This window comes from Erythrolamprus reginae, chromosome 9, assembly GCF_031021105.1.
Source record: "Erythrolamprus reginae isolate rEryReg1 chromosome 9, rEryReg1.hap1, whole genome shotgun sequence".
NCBI classification, from domain to species: Eukaryota; Metazoa; Chordata; class Lepidosauria; order Squamata; family Dipsadidae; genus Erythrolamprus; species Erythrolamprus reginae.
In genome coordinates, this window is record NC_091958.1 from 288110 (window position 1) to 305958 (window position 17849).

The 17849-nt window shown below is 63.5% G+C and overlaps 1 protein-coding gene across 1 annotated transcript; it reads right to left on the reverse strand.

The window, feature by feature from the left end:
• Window positions 1–1682: 1682 nt before the first annotated feature.
• Window positions 1683–17558, reverse strand: TANGO6 (transport and golgi organization 6 homolog). The gene is given in 19 exon segments (XM_070761734.1): window positions 1683–2008; window positions 3026–3139; window positions 4343–4494; window positions 6570–6701; window positions 8505–8562; window positions 9040–9465; window positions 10495–10629; window positions 10869–11018; window positions 11301–11427; window positions 11629–11805; window positions 11974–12026; window positions 12028–12087; window positions 12708–12790; window positions 13378–13540; window positions 13795–13931; window positions 14426–14576; window positions 16432–16548; window positions 16817–17175; window positions 17178–17558. Coding segments are annotated over 19 exon segments (3099 nt in total). The 5' UTR covers window positions 17506–17558; the 3' UTR covers window positions 1683–1831.
• Window positions 17559–17849: the final 291 nt, after the last annotated feature.

Consider the following 17849-nt stretch of genomic DNA (forward strand, 5'->3'; position numbering starts at 1 on the left):
CCGGTCCCTCCTCGGGAGTCTAAACCGCCGTTCATTCATGACATCACCGGCTGGGCTCACAAATTCACGAAGCCACAAACCGGAGTTGCAACTACAACGGCCGAGTTCCTCTCAGGCGCGCAGCCAAAGCAAACCAGCCCCACGAACGCGTCTCGAGGCGTTCCGGGGCGACCGCAGCTGCCGGGCGCCTTCCGCATCAAGGACTTTCTCGGCCGCCTCCGCCCGGAGCAGCCCCGCCCCCTCAAAAGCCCCCAAGCCCGGACTAATTCCCGGCCTCTGGGCTGCACCTGGCGCTTCCCCCGCTTCTGCTGCAAAGGCGCGCAGGAGCCAAAGAAATCTGCGCATCCCTCTCGCCCCCTCCCGCAAGGCTGCACGGAAAGCCCCCCTCCTGCTGGGGACCGGTCCCCTTCCAGAGGCAGGCCGGGTGAGGGCAGCCGACCGCGGGGGTCTCTCACCAAACCCTTCCAGGCAAGCGCCACTTCGGAGCTTCGGCCCCTTCCGTGCTGCAAGGCAGGTGCCGCCTCCCCCGCGGCTCCATTGTGCAGCCGGCACGCCTTACCTTCCAGCCTCCCGAGGCTCCGCGGCCGGCCGGGAAAAGCTCAGCCGCCCTCCGCAGAGGCTCGGCCGGCGCGGCTCTCCCCCTCCGCCGCGCGGGAAAGGCACCCCACGGCGGGCAAGAGGCAAGCCGGGAAAGAGGGAAGCTGCCCGCGTCACCGCCAGCTCCGCCGGGGACCCTCCGCCGCGGGCCCAGGCACCGCCTTCTTTCCCGGGAGGGGGCGAGCGGGCCCGTCGGGAGGCAGGCAGGCGGGCGCTCCCCAGCTACACAATGCCAGCGGTGCCCCGCAGCTGCTCCAGCGTTTCGGCCGCTCCCTCGCCGGTCCTGGCTGTGGGGTGGAGGGAAGGGGCTGCAAGGCTCCTCCAAAGCATCTCGGAGCCAGAGCCCAGACCTGCTCCCGGCTGCCCTGGCTCCTTGTTACAACCCTGCGAGGTAGGCTGGGCGGAAGGGCAACCGGCCCAAACGCACCCCAGGCGGCCAGCTTCCACTCCCACCTGTCCAAGAAACTTTGAAGTGTGTGTGTGGGGGGGCAGACACAAGGCGCGTGGAGGGCTCTCTTGAGACCTATTTTTCGGGGGGGGGTGTCACAGGTGTCCTTCTGAGGTCCTTGGAAGGTGGGGTCCCTATTGGGGCTAAAGCAATAGTAATAGCAGCAGCATTTAGACATACAGGCTGGTGTTTTTCCCTCCCTAAGCGCCTTACAGAATCAGCCTCTTGCCCCCAACACTCTGGGTCCTCATTTGACCCACCTGGGAAGGATGGAAGGCCGAGTCAACCTGGAGCCGGTAGTGAGATTTGAACTGGTGAACTACAGTCAACAGTCAGCAGAAGCAGCCAGCAGTGTTGCCCTCTAAGCAGTGTGCCACAGAGGCTCATAGGGGTGGGGTGGGGGTGGGGCTTTGCCAAGAGGGTCTTTCCTGGGCAGGAGCTGTGCTGGAGGGGGCTCCAACTCCCAGAGGGAGGCAGCCGAGGGGAAGCCAGGGCGGGGTGGCTGGGGGGGGGGGGGGTTGGGGGCCACACAAGAGCCCTTGAAGATGCTGCCAGGCAGGCTCACAGACCACCCCCCACCAGGCACACCCTGCCCGCCCCCCCCCCCCCGCCCCCCAAAAAACCCTCTGCAGCCTCCTTTCCGACTCGGCCCCTCCTGGGCTTCCTTTATTGCCTTGGCTGATCTGCACCTGCCCCTCGGGGGCTTCTCGGGGTGGGGATGGGGCCCATCTGTGGGGGGCCTGCCCCACGGGGGCGGAGTGCCCGGGCGAGGGCTTCGGAGGGCCCCTAGGGCAGGACCACGATCTTCTTCTGCAGCGTCTGGGGAGGGAAGAGGGCCTGGCGGAGGAGCCCGTCCAGCTCTTCCAAGGCCAGCTGGGCGTGGAGCACCGCCACCTCGTCCTCCTCGCAGCGCACCACAAACTTCAGCAGGCGGTAGAGGTCCAGCAGGACGTCGCGGAGGACCTGGAAAGGGGAGCAGAGACGGCAGGCTCTTCAGGACTTCATCCCCCCAGGCCGCTAGCCCAGCCCCCTGCTTGAGCGGGAGACCAATGGCTGCCCATCGTCCCTTGACCCTCTCCAGCCAGGCCCTGAGCCCACCTGGGGTCGCTGCTAGGTACCCCCTCCCTCCCTCCCTTTCTATTCCACCTCTCTCAAGCTAGGAGGTGAAGAGGTGAAATGGCTTCGTCCCTCCTCCACTTCCCCCCCCCCAAGAGCAACCCTGCGAGGGGGGTTGGGCCGAAAGAGCCAGTGGCCTAAAGTCACCTTTCATGCTTAAGGCGGGACTAGAACTCGCTGCCTCCTGATTTTTCCAAGGCTGGCATTTAATTATGTCACTAATTAATGTTACACACCTTTGTGGGGGAAGGTGCAGAGAAACTGCCCTGGGCCAGTTCCAAGGAAGCGGAAATCGCCTGCCCGTAAATGCCAGGCTGGGCGAACCCCCTGCCCCCCCCTTCCGTGGCATTTCCTGGTGGCAGGGAGTGACCCAGGGAGGAAGGGCCAGGTGTGCGGTGGGGGCCAAGAGGGGCTCTGGACGGAGGCTTCTCCGCAGCAGCCCCTCGTCTCTGGCCCACAGAAGGGCAGGAAGCTCCCCACTAGCCTCTCCTCCAGGAATTCGGGCGGGGGGCCCACCCGCGGGGCCTCTTCCCTCCGCAGCGGGACCGGCCCAGCTTCCTCTCCCTCGACACCAGCGGTTCGCAACCTTCCTTGTACCGCGGTGCCTTAATACAGTGTCCCATGTTGTGGTGACCCCCAACCATAAGTCCAGCGCCAATTTTCCCAACAAGGCTTGAAGCTGATTGGCAGGAAGGTCAGAGGGACACCTCCACTTTAAACGCCTGATTGATGATCAGATTGCAAACATGGAAGCTTTGGTGCCTAACCCCAGGGGAAGCTGGTCTTTCCCCCCCAGGGTCGACCCCCAGGTGGAAGACCCCCTGCTCTCCACCGAAGCCCTGGGAAGGAAGCAGCGGGACTCACCTCCACCGCCTTTGTGCTGAGTCCCCGCAGGAGAAGCACCACCACGTGGACGGCGGCTCTACGCACCTCGGCTTCCCGGTCGGTTTTGATCACCGCTGCCAGGCAGGAGGCCAGCTGTCCGAGAGGGAGGCAGAGAGTGGGGGAGGCTATGGAGCCACAGGGGAGCCTGATCCCCGGGGCCTTCCAGAGCCCTGACCGAGGGCTGACTCCCCCCTACCCCGCCCTCAGCAGAGCCCTGGCGGCAGCACCTGCAGAAGGCCTTCGCCCCCCCACCCCACCCCATGTACCCCGGGGGTTGAGGGGCTTTTGGCCTAGGGCCGGGTCTGCAGGTGGGGAGCCAGGGCAGTTGCACCTCCGGCCTTCCTCCCCCTGGGCTCAAGGACAGCCTGCCGCCTCCGCCCCCTGCAGCAGCTTCCGGTGAGTCAGCTGGCACCGGGCCCAGTGCAGCGCCTGAAACGGCCGCACAGGTGGGACCTCAAAGTGCCGCCCGTGTCCCGGAGGCCCCAGGCAGCCTTGGCAAGAGGCCCGTGACTCTCCTGCACGGCTCAGCTGCCCCCACGGTGCCCACAGCGCTCGGGCGGCCCCGGCTGCAACCTCACAAAGCAGCCCAGGAGGGCCCCCCCCGCCCCCCCCACTTGCCCACGAGCGGCACTCGAAGGCGTCCAGTTGCCTCTGCCTGGTGCTTCAGCTCTGGCTGTGGGAACCACAGGGGGCCACTCTGCCCAGGAGTGGCAGGTGCCAGGGCAGACCCCACCCCAAGATCAGAGGGGCCTGGATGAAAGTGGGGGACCTCGGCCAGGGCATGGCTGACCTCCCACCCCCTTTTCGCTTGCAGCCTTTGAGTGTTATTCTGACTCTTTCCTGCAGGGGGCCGAATCCCTGGCCGTGAGACCCTCCCCAGTGCCACCTTCATCCCGCAGCCTCCAGGGTTGGTTCTCACCCTGCAGGCCGGCTGGGCCCACAGCTAGGGGGGCTCCGGATGCCCTGACGGAAGAGGCGCCCCCCAAGCCCCTCTGGGTCCCTGGCACGCCCGGCTTCCCCTGCCTGGAGCTGCCCCCGTGGCTGGGCAGGGGAGGAGGCCCCGAGGCCCCCAGCACAAGCAGCCAGCGCTGGAGGGGTGGAGGATTGGCTGCTTGCATGGGGAGAGGCAGAGATGCCCCCGGCCTTCAACGGCCGCGCCTGGCTGGGCTCTCTGGCTGAGCCACAGGTTCAGAGTCCGGGAGGGGCTCAGGGGCAACCCCCCCTCCCCATCAATCTCGGGCTGCTGGCCTCTGGGGGGGCGGGGTGGAAGGGGGGGCGGAGAAAGGGGGCCGGTACCTCGTGGACCACCGAGCCCAGCTGGAAGCCCAGGATCTGGCACAGCTCCGCCAGGTTGGAGAGGCTGCTGGCTCTGAGGGGGCCGTCGGGATCCTGGACGCCTCGCAGGAAAGCGTGGAGCAGCCTCTCTCTGTGCTGGAAGACCAGGTCTCCTGCGGGGGGGGGGAGGGAAGGGCCCGGTGACCGGAGGGGCTCTTGGCTGGGGGGGGAAGGGCCACGGCTGAGCAGCCCACTGGGGAAGGGGCCGGCTCAAGACGAGCCCCTGGGCAGACAGGACCCCTCCCGTGGGGCCGCTCCCCCTCCGCAGGCCTGGGGGCCCCAGAAGATCCCTCCGTCCCAGGATCTGTCCCACAGGCTAGCCTACCCCCCTCCCTCTCTCCTTCCCATTTCCCTTTGGTCTTTCTTTGGGGGGGACAGTCCTTAATGGGGGTCGGGAGGGGTTGGTGAAGCAGCCCCCCAACACCAGGCTGTTGCTAGGTGAGCCAAGCTGGCTGCGGTTCCCCTCCCTGAGCCAGTTGGCCACAATTGATACCCTGCTCAAATAAAGCCCTGCCCCCCCTGCCTGAGAGGCTGAAATCAGCTTCACCTCCAGCACCAGCTGCCTCGCCCCCCCCCCATCCCAGAGTGAAGGGAATCCGTTTGCCCCCCCCCCAGGCCAGGCGCCAGGCCCCTCCGGCTGAGCCAGCGATGATAATTATGGCCCCGGCCTCCCAAATCACAGGCTCTGCGCCCTCCCAGTGCAGGAACAGAAAGGAAGGAGGGGCGCCCCAAACCAAGGGCCAGGGGGCTTCCACACGGCCCACCAGGCAGAACCTTCCCTAGGGACCGAGCCCAAAGCCGGACAGGGCAGCCTCCCCCCCACTGCAGAGGAGGGGGAGGAGCCAGAGGCTCACCTGCCTGCGCACCTGTCCTGCGATGAGAGGGCCAAAGGAACAGATGCTAGGCTCCCACTAACTTTGCACCCTCACGACCAGCGGGCCAGGGGCGTCCGAGGCTTTGGCAGCTCCTCTTGCCTGGGGCCAAAAGGGGCTCTGCCCCCCCACAAGCCCTGGGCCCTCTTCCGCAGAAGGGAGGGGCTCTGCCGAGGCCACTGCCCACCCACAGCTCTCCCTGGGCGGGGGTGGCAGGAGGGCTCCCCTTGAGGGGGGTGCAGGTGCCCCTCCCCACAGCCCCCTGGGACAGGAAGGCCAGGGCCCACCTTCTGCGGACCCCCCCTCAAGCAGCCAGCCCCTCCGCAGGGCACTGGGCTCCCCCGCCTCCAAAGACCACAAGGACTGCTGAGGGGGCAAAGCGGGTCTTATAAAGGGGGGGTGGGGGTGATTGACAATGATGAGGCTTCACTTCAGCCCTCAGGAGGCTGCCCGGCTCGGCCAAGGGGTGGGGGGACTCCCAGGGCTGTGGGCAGGTGGAGGAGACAGGGACCCTCGTCCCCCCAAGGGAGGTGGGGAGGGGAAGGGCCGGCACACAGGCAGCAATCAGGGGACGAGAGCTCCAGAGAGGAGTGGGCTCAGGGAGACGGGGGGGGGGGGGCTTCCAGCACAGGGCTCAGCAAGTGTTTAGTTGCACTCCTGTCTCGAGGGGGGGGGTCCAAAATGATTTTGGGAGAAGGAGTTTACAGTTTCAGATATTTATATTTAATTTCACTTTATTGTATCTTTGAGCCCTTGGCAGGTCGGGCAGGGGGAGGGCACGTGGGGGGGGGGCTGTGATGGGAGGACCCCCTTCAGACAAGCAGCCTGAGCCTGGAGTCGCGCTGCCCAGAGAGGGGGGGAGGCCTGGTCTGGGGAGGGAGTGCGGGGGGGGGGGGGAACATCTGGGCCAGATGGAGCTCACTGAGGCGGCAGTGTGGCTGGGCAGGGGGGGGTCTGCGTCCCACATGCTCTGGCAACCTCCCAGCTGTGCCAGGTGGACAAGGCCAGGGGGGAAGAGGAAGGGGAGGGAGGGGGCCTTTGGGGGGAGGCCGGTGGGGAGGGAAAGGGGAAGAGGAGGAAGAGGAAGCAGCCAGTGGGGCAAAGGGGCCGATTGCAACACACAGGGAAGCAGGCAGGCAATTCCCAAGAAGCCCCCCCCCAGGCACAGGTGAGGGAAGTGACTCATGCAGCGGCTGGGAGCGGAGTTGGCGGCTTCCCTGCACGACTCCGGAAAGTGTGAGTGGAGGGCCAGACTCCATGGCCTCACGGAGCCCCTCCCAGCTCTGCCCCCCCCCAGCCTTGGCAGGCAGACTCACCCAGGGCTCGCGTGGTGCGCATCAAGGCTTCTCCCACCTTCATCCGGGTCTCGGCCGTCGGGGCGCCCGCGTATTGGGCCAGCAAGACGGGCAGGACGTCTCGGGGGGAGGCATCGGAGAGCAGGGCCACACCTGCAGGGGGGCAGGAGCAGCACCCTGAGGCAGGAAGCCCCCAACAGACAGGGGAGGCGGCAGCACGACCCCTCCTTGGCCCCCGAAGGCCCCCATCCCCTGGGCAGCCTTGCGCAGCTCCTGGGGCTTTGGCCCACCTCTCCCGCCAAGGCAGGGGGCCCCTCCACCTCTGCCCTTGGACCTAGCCTCCGCGGGGGGAGGGGGGGAGAGAGAGAGGGAGCTCTCCCCTGCACCCCCACCCCCCTCCCCGGCCTCCTCCAGACGTCCCTCAAGGCGGGGCATTCCCCGGCTGTTGCAAGGCCCGGTTGCTCAACGTGGCAGGAGCCGCACTGGTGCCCCAGGATGGCCGTGCCAGGGAGTCAGCCCAGCCGGAAGCCCTCCACCTGCTCAGGCCCAGCCGTGGGGTGGGGGGAAAGGGAGGCTCCCCTGGCAAAAACGGGGCCCCAAAGGGTGGCGGCAGCAGCAGCAGCACTCGGGGAGCTGAGCCTCAGAGCAAGGCACACACACACACACGCACAGAGAGAGAGGCTCCCTAGCGGTCTCTCCCCTCCTTCCCTTCCGGACCCAGAAGAGAATTTGGGCTCTACGCTCAGCAAGGAGGCCCAGAAGTCCCAGCCGGGGGCCCCTCGGTGGAGGCTCCTTGGGAAGCGGAGCGGCTGGCGGGGAGACGCCTGGGGAGGGGCGGGAAGAGCGAGGGGGCCTGCAAGGGCCTGGGTGGCACTCTGGGTGGGGGGGGGCAAGGAGTCTGCCTGTTCCTCCCTCTCTCTCTCATTCTTTCATTCATTCTTTCATTCATTCATTCTGACTTCTATGACACTGAATCCAGAACCATATCGATAGAAAACAATGGAAAGAAGCCCAGGGCCTGCTCCTCTGGGGCCCCCTCCACTCGGGGCCAGGCGGGAAAGGCGGCTGGGGGGGCTGGGGAGGGAGGAGGGAGAGGGCCCCCGTCTGCTGCCAGGGGAGGGAAGGAGGCTGCCAGGGCGATCCACAGCCTTCCACCCCCCGGGGATCTTGCGAAACGGCTCCATTTCCCTCCCAGGGAATTAATTTAATTTAATTTAATTTTATTCGCTTTAGAAGCCTCCCATCTGCAGACGGACTCTGGGTGGCACAGCAATAAAACACAGCAGCAGCAAAACAGGAGGGAACCATGCAAGGCCCCGAAAGGCCTTCGCTCCTTCACCGCCTCTGGCTGGAGCAGGGGGCAGTGGGGAAAGCCACCTTTTCAAGGCCTTTCGGAAGGGCAGGGTGGGGCAGAGGGATGGGGGGCAGTGCAGATCTCCAGGGGGAGTTGGCTGAAGAGAGCCGGAGCTGCCACAGAGAAGGCCCTTTCCCTGCAGTCCCGCCATCCGGCACTGCTTGGCCAACAGGACCCCGGAGGAAGCTGGAGAGATTTTCCTTCCCTGCGGAGTGGGCGGCTTCTCCAGAAAGGGACAAGAGGTTCCATGGGCCCACGGGAGAAGAGGGCAGCCCCCCCAACCTGAGCCCCTCCTCTCCAGCCCAGACTGGGGATCAAGGGCGCCCTCCCTGGGCAGAAGGAGAAGGAAGACCCCCCCGGCCCCAGGAGAGCAAACCAGCAGAGAGGCACAGGAACAGAGGGGGGGCCCACTCTGGGGGGGGGGGCTCTGCCTCTTCCCCCCATTGCCCAAGGCCGCTCTCAAGACCACCGGGCAGAGGGGCTTCCTGCCTGTGACCTGGGCTCACCCAGCCCTCCCTGTCCTGGGGGATTTGCCCCCCCCCCCATTCACCCCAGAGCAGTCTGAGTGGGAGGAGCCTGGGAGCAAGACTGGCTCCGCCTACCTTGGATGGCAGAAAGGTAAACAAAGGAGTCTTTGTGTTCCAGGTTCTCTACAAAAACCTGAAAATTAAAACCAAGGGTCACTTGGTCACTTGGCCTGCTCAGCTGCAGCCGACCGTGTCTCTTGGCCGGGGCCTCCTGGGCAGGGCAGAAGGTTGCCTGCAGACCCCCAGCGCCCCCCCCAGCCCCACCTGCTCTTCTCCCCCAGGCTCAAAACATCCAGGCTGCTCGGAAGCAGAAGGAACAAGCTCTCCCAGAAAAAGCAGCTTCCATCAGGGGGCTCAGTCTTGGGGGGGGGCACCCACCCACCCACCCCCACCCACCCCCACCCACCCCCACCCACCAGGAAACAGAAAACCCAATTCTGCCCCCCTGAAAGTGGCTGGATAGAAACTCCTGCGTAGGTTGAATCTCCTGCCCCCCCCTTCTCTGCAGGCAGGACCCCCACAAAGGGGCTCCCTCCCAGGGTCTGCCCAAGCCCCCTCCCCCACGTGTCGTCCCCCGGGGCCCCCCCCACGCGAGGCTCCGGCCGCCTACCTGCAGCAACTTCTCCGGGGCCTCCAGGGCTCCAGGCTCCCTCTGCTGGACCATCCGAGAGAGGCAGCGCAGGGCAGCCGCTCGCGTGGGGACCTCGGGGCTGTAAGCCTCCGAGAGAAGCGCCTGCAGGGGGCGCTGGGGGTCGCAGGGGGCGGAGCTTCCCCCGGAGGCCGAGTCCCTCCCCTGAGTCCGCCCTGGGGGGTTGCTGGGGGGCTGCCGGGGCAGAGGGGTCCTGTCGGGGGCGCTCTGGCCCAGGGCCTTGCCAGCCGCGGTGCGCACGGCCTCCGTGGAGAAGGCCCGGTGGGTGCAGATGGAGAGGCTCAGGTCGGCCGCCAGCTCCTGGACGTCGGGCTCCGGGTGGAGGCGGGAGAGTTCCCCGAGGAGGGGCACCAGCTGCTCCAGGCAGGCAAAGTCTTCCGACCTCAGCTGGGGGGAGAGCGGGAGGGGGGGCAGCAGCTCAGCCGGGGCTGCCGGGAGGGGAACCGGGGCTGAGGCTGAGGACTGGGCCCTGGGCTGGAAGGAAGGCAGGGAGCGACCAGGAGGGGGCGCTGTGCCCGGAGCCTTTGCGGTGGTGACCGTTATGGGCGTGTGCCCAGACGCCAGCAGGGCGGATAAGATCAGGCAGGTGCATGGGGGGGCGGGGGCGGGGGGGGCAGGCAGGAGGAGCAGCAGCAGGGAAGGCCCAGCCGGGATCCCAGCTCAGCCCCCAGGCAGGGAGCACGGCCCGGCCCTTCCCCCCCTTCCCCCCCCCTCCTGTCCCAGGCACATCCTGCCAGAACCCCCCCCCGCCCCACCCCTGGCACCCCCTCCCTCCTCCTGCTGAGCCCCGCCTCCCCTTCCCCTCTCAAGCCTGGGGGTGGAGGGGGCCTTTTTCCTGCTTAGCCCCCCCAGAACCTCTCCCCTCCCCCCCTCCCCCGGGAAACCACAGCAGCCTTCAGCTAAGGAGGAACAAGCAGGGGCCTGAGGAGGAGAGAGGAGGGGTGGGAGGGGGTGGGGGGCGGCTCAGTGTCTGCAGCCCCAGCAAGCCGGGACTTGAGCACGGAAGCTTCTGGGCTTCAGCCTGTCACAGCAAGACTTCCGCCCCCTCCCTCCCCTCACTCCCTGCTGCTTCCAGGCTGGTCAGAGAGCCAGAGACGGTCCCCCCCCCCTCCAGACGAAGTGAAGGGGCCTCACTGGGTGGGCAGAGGCTCTCCTGGGGGTCAGTGGGACCCAGCAGCCCCCCCCCCCCGGCCTGCTCCCACTCTGCAATGGCCCTCCCCCAGCAATGTCCCTGCAGGGGGTCCCTCTGAACTGGGGGTCAAAATGGGAGGGGAGGGGGCAGGGCGGATGAGCAGAGCCCAGAGGGAAACTGAGGCTCAGAAGCAGGAAGGAAACCGGGCAGGCTCCCCCCTCCCGACCTCGGAGCCCCCGCACGGCCTTCCAACGCTGCCCCGTCGCTGCCCCCTGGCTCCTCACCTGCAGGGCCCCTCCCAGCACGGCCGCCCCCAGCCCCATGGCCAGGCTGAGCGTCTGGGAGTCCACGGTGCTCACAGAGCCTCTGGGGAGGCCGGCACAGGCCCGCTGCAGAGTGGCCGCCACAAACGCCACCACCTGTGGGACGGACACAACCGACAATGGGCCACGAACTACTATTGCAGCTCTAGGGCTGACAGGCAGGAACACCCCCCCCCACCCCCCGGCTTCCCAGAAAGGATGGAGTTAAGGCCAACCCCCCTCCCCCCAAAAATCTGCCCCCTCCCTTAAGGAGGGAGAGCTTGTCCCCAGGGGATGCGACAGGGCTGTGCAGGCGGGGGGGGGGGCAATGGGGGGGTGAGGAGGACGGGACCCACCTGCCTGACATCTGTGAGCAAAGAGTCCGACAGGCCCTCGGTCAGCATGGCCACCACCCGAAGCCCCTGCAGCTGCCTGCTCCTCTCCTGGGGGCGGTCTTCTGGCGAAGGGGCCGGGGGGTCCTTCTCGGAGGCCAGCAGGGTCAACTCCTGCCCAGGGGGAGAAGAGAGACTGGGCACCGGGCAGGAGACGGCCCTGCCCCAGAGCAGCAGAGAAAGCACCAGGGGGAGGAAGGATGGCTCACTGGACACACACACGGACACACACAGAGACCACGCGGGGGGGGGGGGGTGGTCCAGACGAGACCCATGCAGGCCCTGGGCCCCACGTGTCCCCCTCTGATCACCCCCCCTCCAGGTCCGGAGAAGTGGGGCTTCCCTGAGAGCCTCCCTGCTGCCCCCACCACCAGGTGACCCGGCACATCCACCCACCTTCAAGCAGCCCAGGAAGAAGTCTCCCGCCAGGCTGCCCCTCCAGCACTGAGCCAAGAGCTCCACCAGCCGCTCCAGCCGCCACTGCTCTGAGGAGACCGTCTGGTAGAGTGCCTCGTCTTCGTCACTGGGGGGGGGGGGGAAAGCCCCGGAGGAAGCTGGACCGCCTCTTCCACCACCCTCTCCCCCCCTGGCCCTGAAAGACCTTCCCTCACGGCTGGCCTCCTGCAGAGAATCCTCCTGGGAAGAGCCCCCCCACCCCCCGATATTTTGGGGGAGCTGCAGCTGCCTCTCTGCCCCCGCCTCCTGCAACCCCCCTTCCTCTCACCTCAGGGCCTCCTTGATGGTGGCCACCACGCCCCCTTCGCTGCCCACCTGGAACTGGCAGAGCGGGTGGGGCAGGCGGGGGCTTCCTCTGAGCTCCGCCAAGCCTTCCAGGGCCGCCACAGAGGCCTGGGTCTCGCTCTTCTCCAGGAACCACAGCAGGAGCTCCTGGCAGGGGGCACTGAAAACGACAGGGGTGGGTGGGTATGAACCAAGCACAAATGCCCCTCCGGGGGGGGGGGGGCCTCGGCTGACGGGAGCCAGGAGGAGAGCAGCCCCTGTGGGGGGCCTCAGCCAGGGAGCCCCCAGAAGAGCTCCGGAGATCCCCCCAACAGGCCCGGTGCCTCACCGGAGGAAGGACACGTTCTGTTTGGTGAAGCACCAGAGGGCGAAGACGGCCCCCCAGCACAGGCAGCAGGGCTCCCAAGAGGCAGGGGGGGGGCTCGTTGCCCACCACGCAGACCTGCAGGAGAGAACAGCTGGGAGGAGGGGGACTCTGCACAAACTCAGTTGGCAGCCTTCACACACGCACACACACTCTCTCTCTCTCCAGGATGCCTGCGCATTGCAAGCACACATTCCAAATGCTCGCACAAGAACCTCTGGCTATTTCAGGGCCTTCTGGGCCAGCCCTCCCAAACAGCCCATTCGCGCCATGCACCGGGCTTAGATGCTCCAGCTACGGGGACTTGAACCAACGGAGCAGCCCAGCCTGCTGTTCTGAGCCTGCCAATGGCTCAGCCGCCAAGCCTGCTTGGGAAACAGCCCCGCGCTGGGACCGCATCCCTCTGGGGATGAGGCTGATCCACACCGCAGGGCCCGGGTGGGCTGCCAGGCAAGGCTGGATTCTGGCGCCTGACAGCTGACCGCAGCACCAGGCTTGCAAGGGTGGGAGGGAAGGCGGAGCAGAGGGGGAAAGGCACGTGGGAATGGCGCCTCCCCCCTGGCGTTCCAGGGAAGGGCGGGCTGCCTGTTCCAGCCCAGCTGGGGAAGAGGACTCGGTCTGGGAGCCAATTGGGGCCCTTCCTCGGCCTCCGCTCCGCCTCCCAACACTCCACTCAGACAGGGGTGCTGGTGACGCACCTTGTACACCGTTTCCACGCACCCCGAGAGCGCCTGCTCTTCCACCAGCACCGCCCCGGCTGGCAGGGCTTCCAGGGCACCTTCTGAAGACAGGAAAGGGGGGGGGGAGACCGTCACGTGTGGGCGCAGCTAATGCAGGGGCCACTTTCCAGGAACCCTACCCCGCGATACAAGTGGCCACTGATTCCAGCCTGGCCTCCCTGAGAGCCTCCCAGATGCCAGGCTAGAAACTGAGGGAGGGGGGGGCTCTGGGCCGGGCCCTCCCTCAGCCTGACCGTCTCACAGGGGGAAAGTGAGGACAGGATATAAATCCGAATTGCGGAGGAAACCCGGGTTCAAGTGAGCCTCCACCTCAGCCTGCCGTGCCTGGCTCTGTCGCAACTGATTGTGCTGGGTCAGAATTCAGTCCCCTTGCAGGCCTAAGAACCCAGAGCTACCAATTCTGGGCAGAGAAGCCCCTGGAAAAACAAGCAGCCCCCCCCCCCCCCCAAGAGGACAGAAGTTCCCTTTGTCTGTTTAATCATCCACCCACCCCACCCGACCTCCACGGCTGCCCAACTCGACCAAGTGACGCTGGGAGGCTGACGGTTCTAACATTCTAAAAACATGCAAACCATACACCCGACTCCGCCGCCTGGAGTTCGGGAGGTGGGGCGGGTCATGGCGTTACCTGGCTGGCCCAGGCAGCGCAAGAGGGGCTCCAGCAGGGGGCGCAGCAGGTGCTCCTCCGCCTGCTGCGGGTGCTGCCTCACCATGGCCAGGACCGTTGCGGTTGCCACTCGCTGGAACTGGCGCACCACCCGCTGATCCTGGATGAGGAACAGCTGCAGGACCTTTGAAGGGAGAAAAGCAGAGGGCGTGAGGGTCACCAGCAACCTCCTCTCTCAACGTACCTCTGAGAGCCCGGCCTCTACGGCCACAAACTGCCCAAAGGGGGAGAGGCGGAACAGAGCCACAAGCCCCCAAGCCTCAGCAGAAGCCGCAGACCCCACGAGCCGGCCCAGGAAAAGGGAGTCGCTTTATGGGAGGGCCCGAGGGAGGGGGAGGGCCAGCCGCTGGATAGGAAGGGAAGGGGCGGGGGACGTACCTGCGGGCAAACCTGTCGACAATAATCCTCCAGGGACAGGGACTGCTGGGGACACGAGGACAGGATCTGGGCTACGGCTTCGCACTTCTGCCAGTCGGCTGCTGCCGCTTCTGCACTGCTGTCCCCTACAGCCCCGGCTGGAAAGCAGGAGGCTCCATGTCAGACAAGCACCCAGAGCACTGCCCGTCCTGTGGCCACTCACCATTTCCTCCACCAGGAAGGAGCTTCACCCCGGGAGCAACCCCCCAGCTCAGTGTCCTCGCCAGCTCCCTTGGGCCTTCCTCATCCTCCCTGCTCTCGCTCTTTCTTAAGAGGGGGGCAAAGGCTCTGGGCCTGACCAGCGTCCTGCCTAGAAGGGCCGGTTCTTGGGCAATGCCGTGCAGAGAAGAGGGGCCAGCCCATGGGAGGGGGGAAAGCCTGGGAGGATCCTGCACCAGGCTGCCTTATTTGCCCCCTCTGACTGATCCAAAAAACATGGGCATGGAGTCATTTGTCCAGTTTCATGCAGATAAAACAGGAACTCTCACACGCAAACCTGGCTGGGCCAAGTTTAGAAACAGTGGAACAAAGGACTCTTTTTTCCTGCTCTTGTCCCAGCCTTTGAATGGCTGACTGGTCAAGCCTCGCTCACCTCCGGCTGCCTCCAGGATGCCACGGATGACCGCCTGAACTCCACCGGGTCTTAGCAGCCTCCCGGACAGCAGGTGCCCACAAAGGCGCTGAAGCCAGGCTGGTGCCGGCACCGTAGAAGGCTTGTTGTTCTGCTGGCTGGGACGGTAGGCCTGGAAAAGAAACGCACGTGCACGATGGACCCTCACGACCAGCCCTGCAGTGCGGCCTCTCTTCCTCTGCCTTGTCTTGACACCAGGCAACAGGCGCATACCCTGCCCTCCCCAAACTGAGCAGACTCGAGTTACTCCACTGAAAGCTTCTGTGAGGGCACCAGTCACCCAGCAGCAGATTCCCAGAAGGGCACCTGACAAGACTACCACTCAGTCAGATTGTATTGCATCCCAATTTAGACACCTCTTCCTTTCCTCTCCCACTGACCCACTTGCCAAGAAGGCAGAAAGGCCCAAGTGGGATCTCTGATGACAGGTCGTCAAGCAGCAAGACTGAGCGTCCATCCAGAGTCCAATTGGAATTGGGCAGCAGATAGGTAGGTAGGTAGGTAGATAGATAGATATGATAGATATGATAGATAGATGGATGATAAGATAGATAGGTAGGTAGATGGTGGATAGATAGATATGATAGATAGACAGACAGACAGACAGACAGATAGAGATAGATAGGTAGATGGTAGATATAGATATGACTGATAGGTAGGTAGGTAGGTAGATGGTAGATAGATATAATAGATATGATAGATAGATAGATAGATAGATAGATAGATAGATAGATAGATTAGATAGATAGATATGATAGATAGATAGATGATAGATAGGTAGGTAGGTAGATGGTGGATACATATGATAGATAGATAGAAAGATAGATAGATATAGATAGATAGATAGATAGATAGATAGATAGGTAGATGGTAGATATAGATATGACTGATAGGTAGGTAGGTAGATGGTAGATAGATATAATAGATATGATAGATAGATAGATAGATAGATAGATTAGATAGATAGATAAGATAGATAGATATGATAGATAGATAGATAGATAGATAGATAGATAGATGATAGATAGATAGGTAGGTAGATGGTGGATAGATAGATATGATAGATAGATAGAAAGATAGATAGATAGAGATAGATAGATAGATAGATGGTAGATATAGATATGACTGATAGGTAGGTAGGTAGATGGTAGATAGATATAATAGATATGATAGATAGATAGATATGATAGATAGATTAGATAGATAGATTAGATAGATAGATATGATAGATAGATGATAGATAGGTAGGTAGGTAGATGGTGGGTGGATAGATAGATATGATAGATAGATAGAAAGATAGATAGATAAATAGATAGATGGTAGATATAGATATGACTGGTAGGTAGGTAGGTAGGTAGATGGTAGATAGATAGATATAATAAATAGATAGATAAATAGATAGATAGGTAGGTAGCTAGGTAGGTAGATAGATAGATTAGATAGGTAGGTAGGTAGATAGATGGTAGATATAGATATGATTGATAGGTAGGTAGGTAGATAGAAAAGATAGATAGGCAGGTAGGTAGATAGATACAGATAGAGAGATAGGTACCTGTTCTGCAGAGCCACAGCTAAACGAACCTAGTGGCAGTGCTAAGCTGGAAGGACAGACCAGGGCTGTGATATGATTCACTTAAAAGGAAACTCCATGCCAGTGTTTCCCAACCTTCCCAACTTTAATATATGTGGACTTTAAGTCCCAGAATTCCCCAGAACCAGCATAAAATTGGTAAGTTTGAGAAAGACTGTTCTATACCTTTGGTGCTTGTTCCTCCTGGGGTCAATGTCATGTATCTACTGTCATAGTTGAGCTACATACAAGGGATGCAATTTGGGATCGCTCCAAAAATGCTTGGGGTTGGGGGGGAGAGGGGAAAGGATGGCCGAGATAGATTTGCAGGCAGGAACGCACAATGGAACCAAATCAGAAGACGCAAATTTAGTTCCTCCACGGCTCACAGTCATACCCGCTTAGCCCCTCCCTGAAGCAGCAGCAGTTCCTGGACCACCAGGGGCTGGTACACTTTGTCCAAAAGGCCCTGCAAGGCTTCTTTGCAGCTGCTCTGTTCCTCTTCCGTCAATCCCTGAAAAAAATCCCAGAGAGCTAAAGAATAAAACACGCAAAGGAATTCTCAAAAATGCAAAAAGGTACTTATTCCAAATATCCCTTCAGCAGCCCTAGTAAGAGGCTCGGCCAACTAAGGCAGTGACAAGGGCCCCACGGCACCTCCCTGACCAGCAGAACTGTAGGGCCCAAGGATGGCTTGCTAGTCCCCCTCCCAGTTCATACTGGCCAGAGGAAACAGGGAGACATTTGCTTCGCTTTACCCCGGGGCCGGTTTTAACCCTCACCTGCCTCTCCGCACTCGCCCTGGCCTTCCTTGCGGGGCCGAAGCCCAGCTGGCACAGCGCAGCCAGAAGGTCGCCCAGGTGGCGCGCCAGGATCAGCCTGCCCAGCTCGGGGTGTTCGGTCACTTCCAGCAGGGCGCTGCAGGCGGCCAGGAGCCTCCGCGGGGCTTCGGGCTGGGCGGCAAGCAGGCCGGCCTTGTCCCGCGGCGGGGGCGCCACTCCGGGCAGCAGGTACGGGCGGAGGCCCAACGCCACCGCCAGCTGCGCCGCCGCCTGCACGGTGCCCTCCTGCGCGAGGCTCAGGGCGTCGGGGCCCGGCGGAGGGGGGGGGCGCGGCCTCTGCCCGTGTGCCGGCTGCGGGGGGGGGCGGCGGCGGCCAGGTAGCGCTTGAGGCAGAGCAGCAGCAGCAGCGCCTGGCGGCCCGCGGCCCAGGGCGGGTCGGGGCCGGGACTCAGCCCCTGAACACGGCGGGCCACCTCGGCCGTCGCCCTGCGCAGGGAGGCCCACTGGGGGTCCCCCGCCAGCCTCTCCTCCAGCGCCGCCAGACCCAGGCGCAGCGAATCCGACGACGGGGGGCTCTCGGCGGCGCCTGCGCTCCGGCCCAACAACAACCGCAGGCCCTCCACCGCCCGCCGCAGCCCCTCCGGCCCCCCGTCCTCGCTCCGGCCCTCGGCGCTCATGGGCGCCGCCATCTTGGGAAGGTCCACTGAGCCTGCGCCACGGCGACGACGCCACCTTGGGCGGGGCCGAGGGAGGAGGGCGGAAGTTACTGCCGGCTGCCATTTTGAGGGGGCCGAGAAGGAGGAGCGGAGGGAAGCCGTCCTCCGGAGGAAGTCTCGCGGTTGGTGGAATTGTAGGCTACGAGACCCCTCTGGCGCACGCGCACTACAGCGAATGCGCTTGGAAGCCACTTGGTTGGATAAGCGAGGCTTGAAAGGCGCAGCGTGTGTGTGTGTGTGTGTGTGTGGGTGTTTAGAAAAAGCATGCAACACCAGGAGAAGGTCAAAGCAAAATGACAGAGATTCAAGAAAAGAAG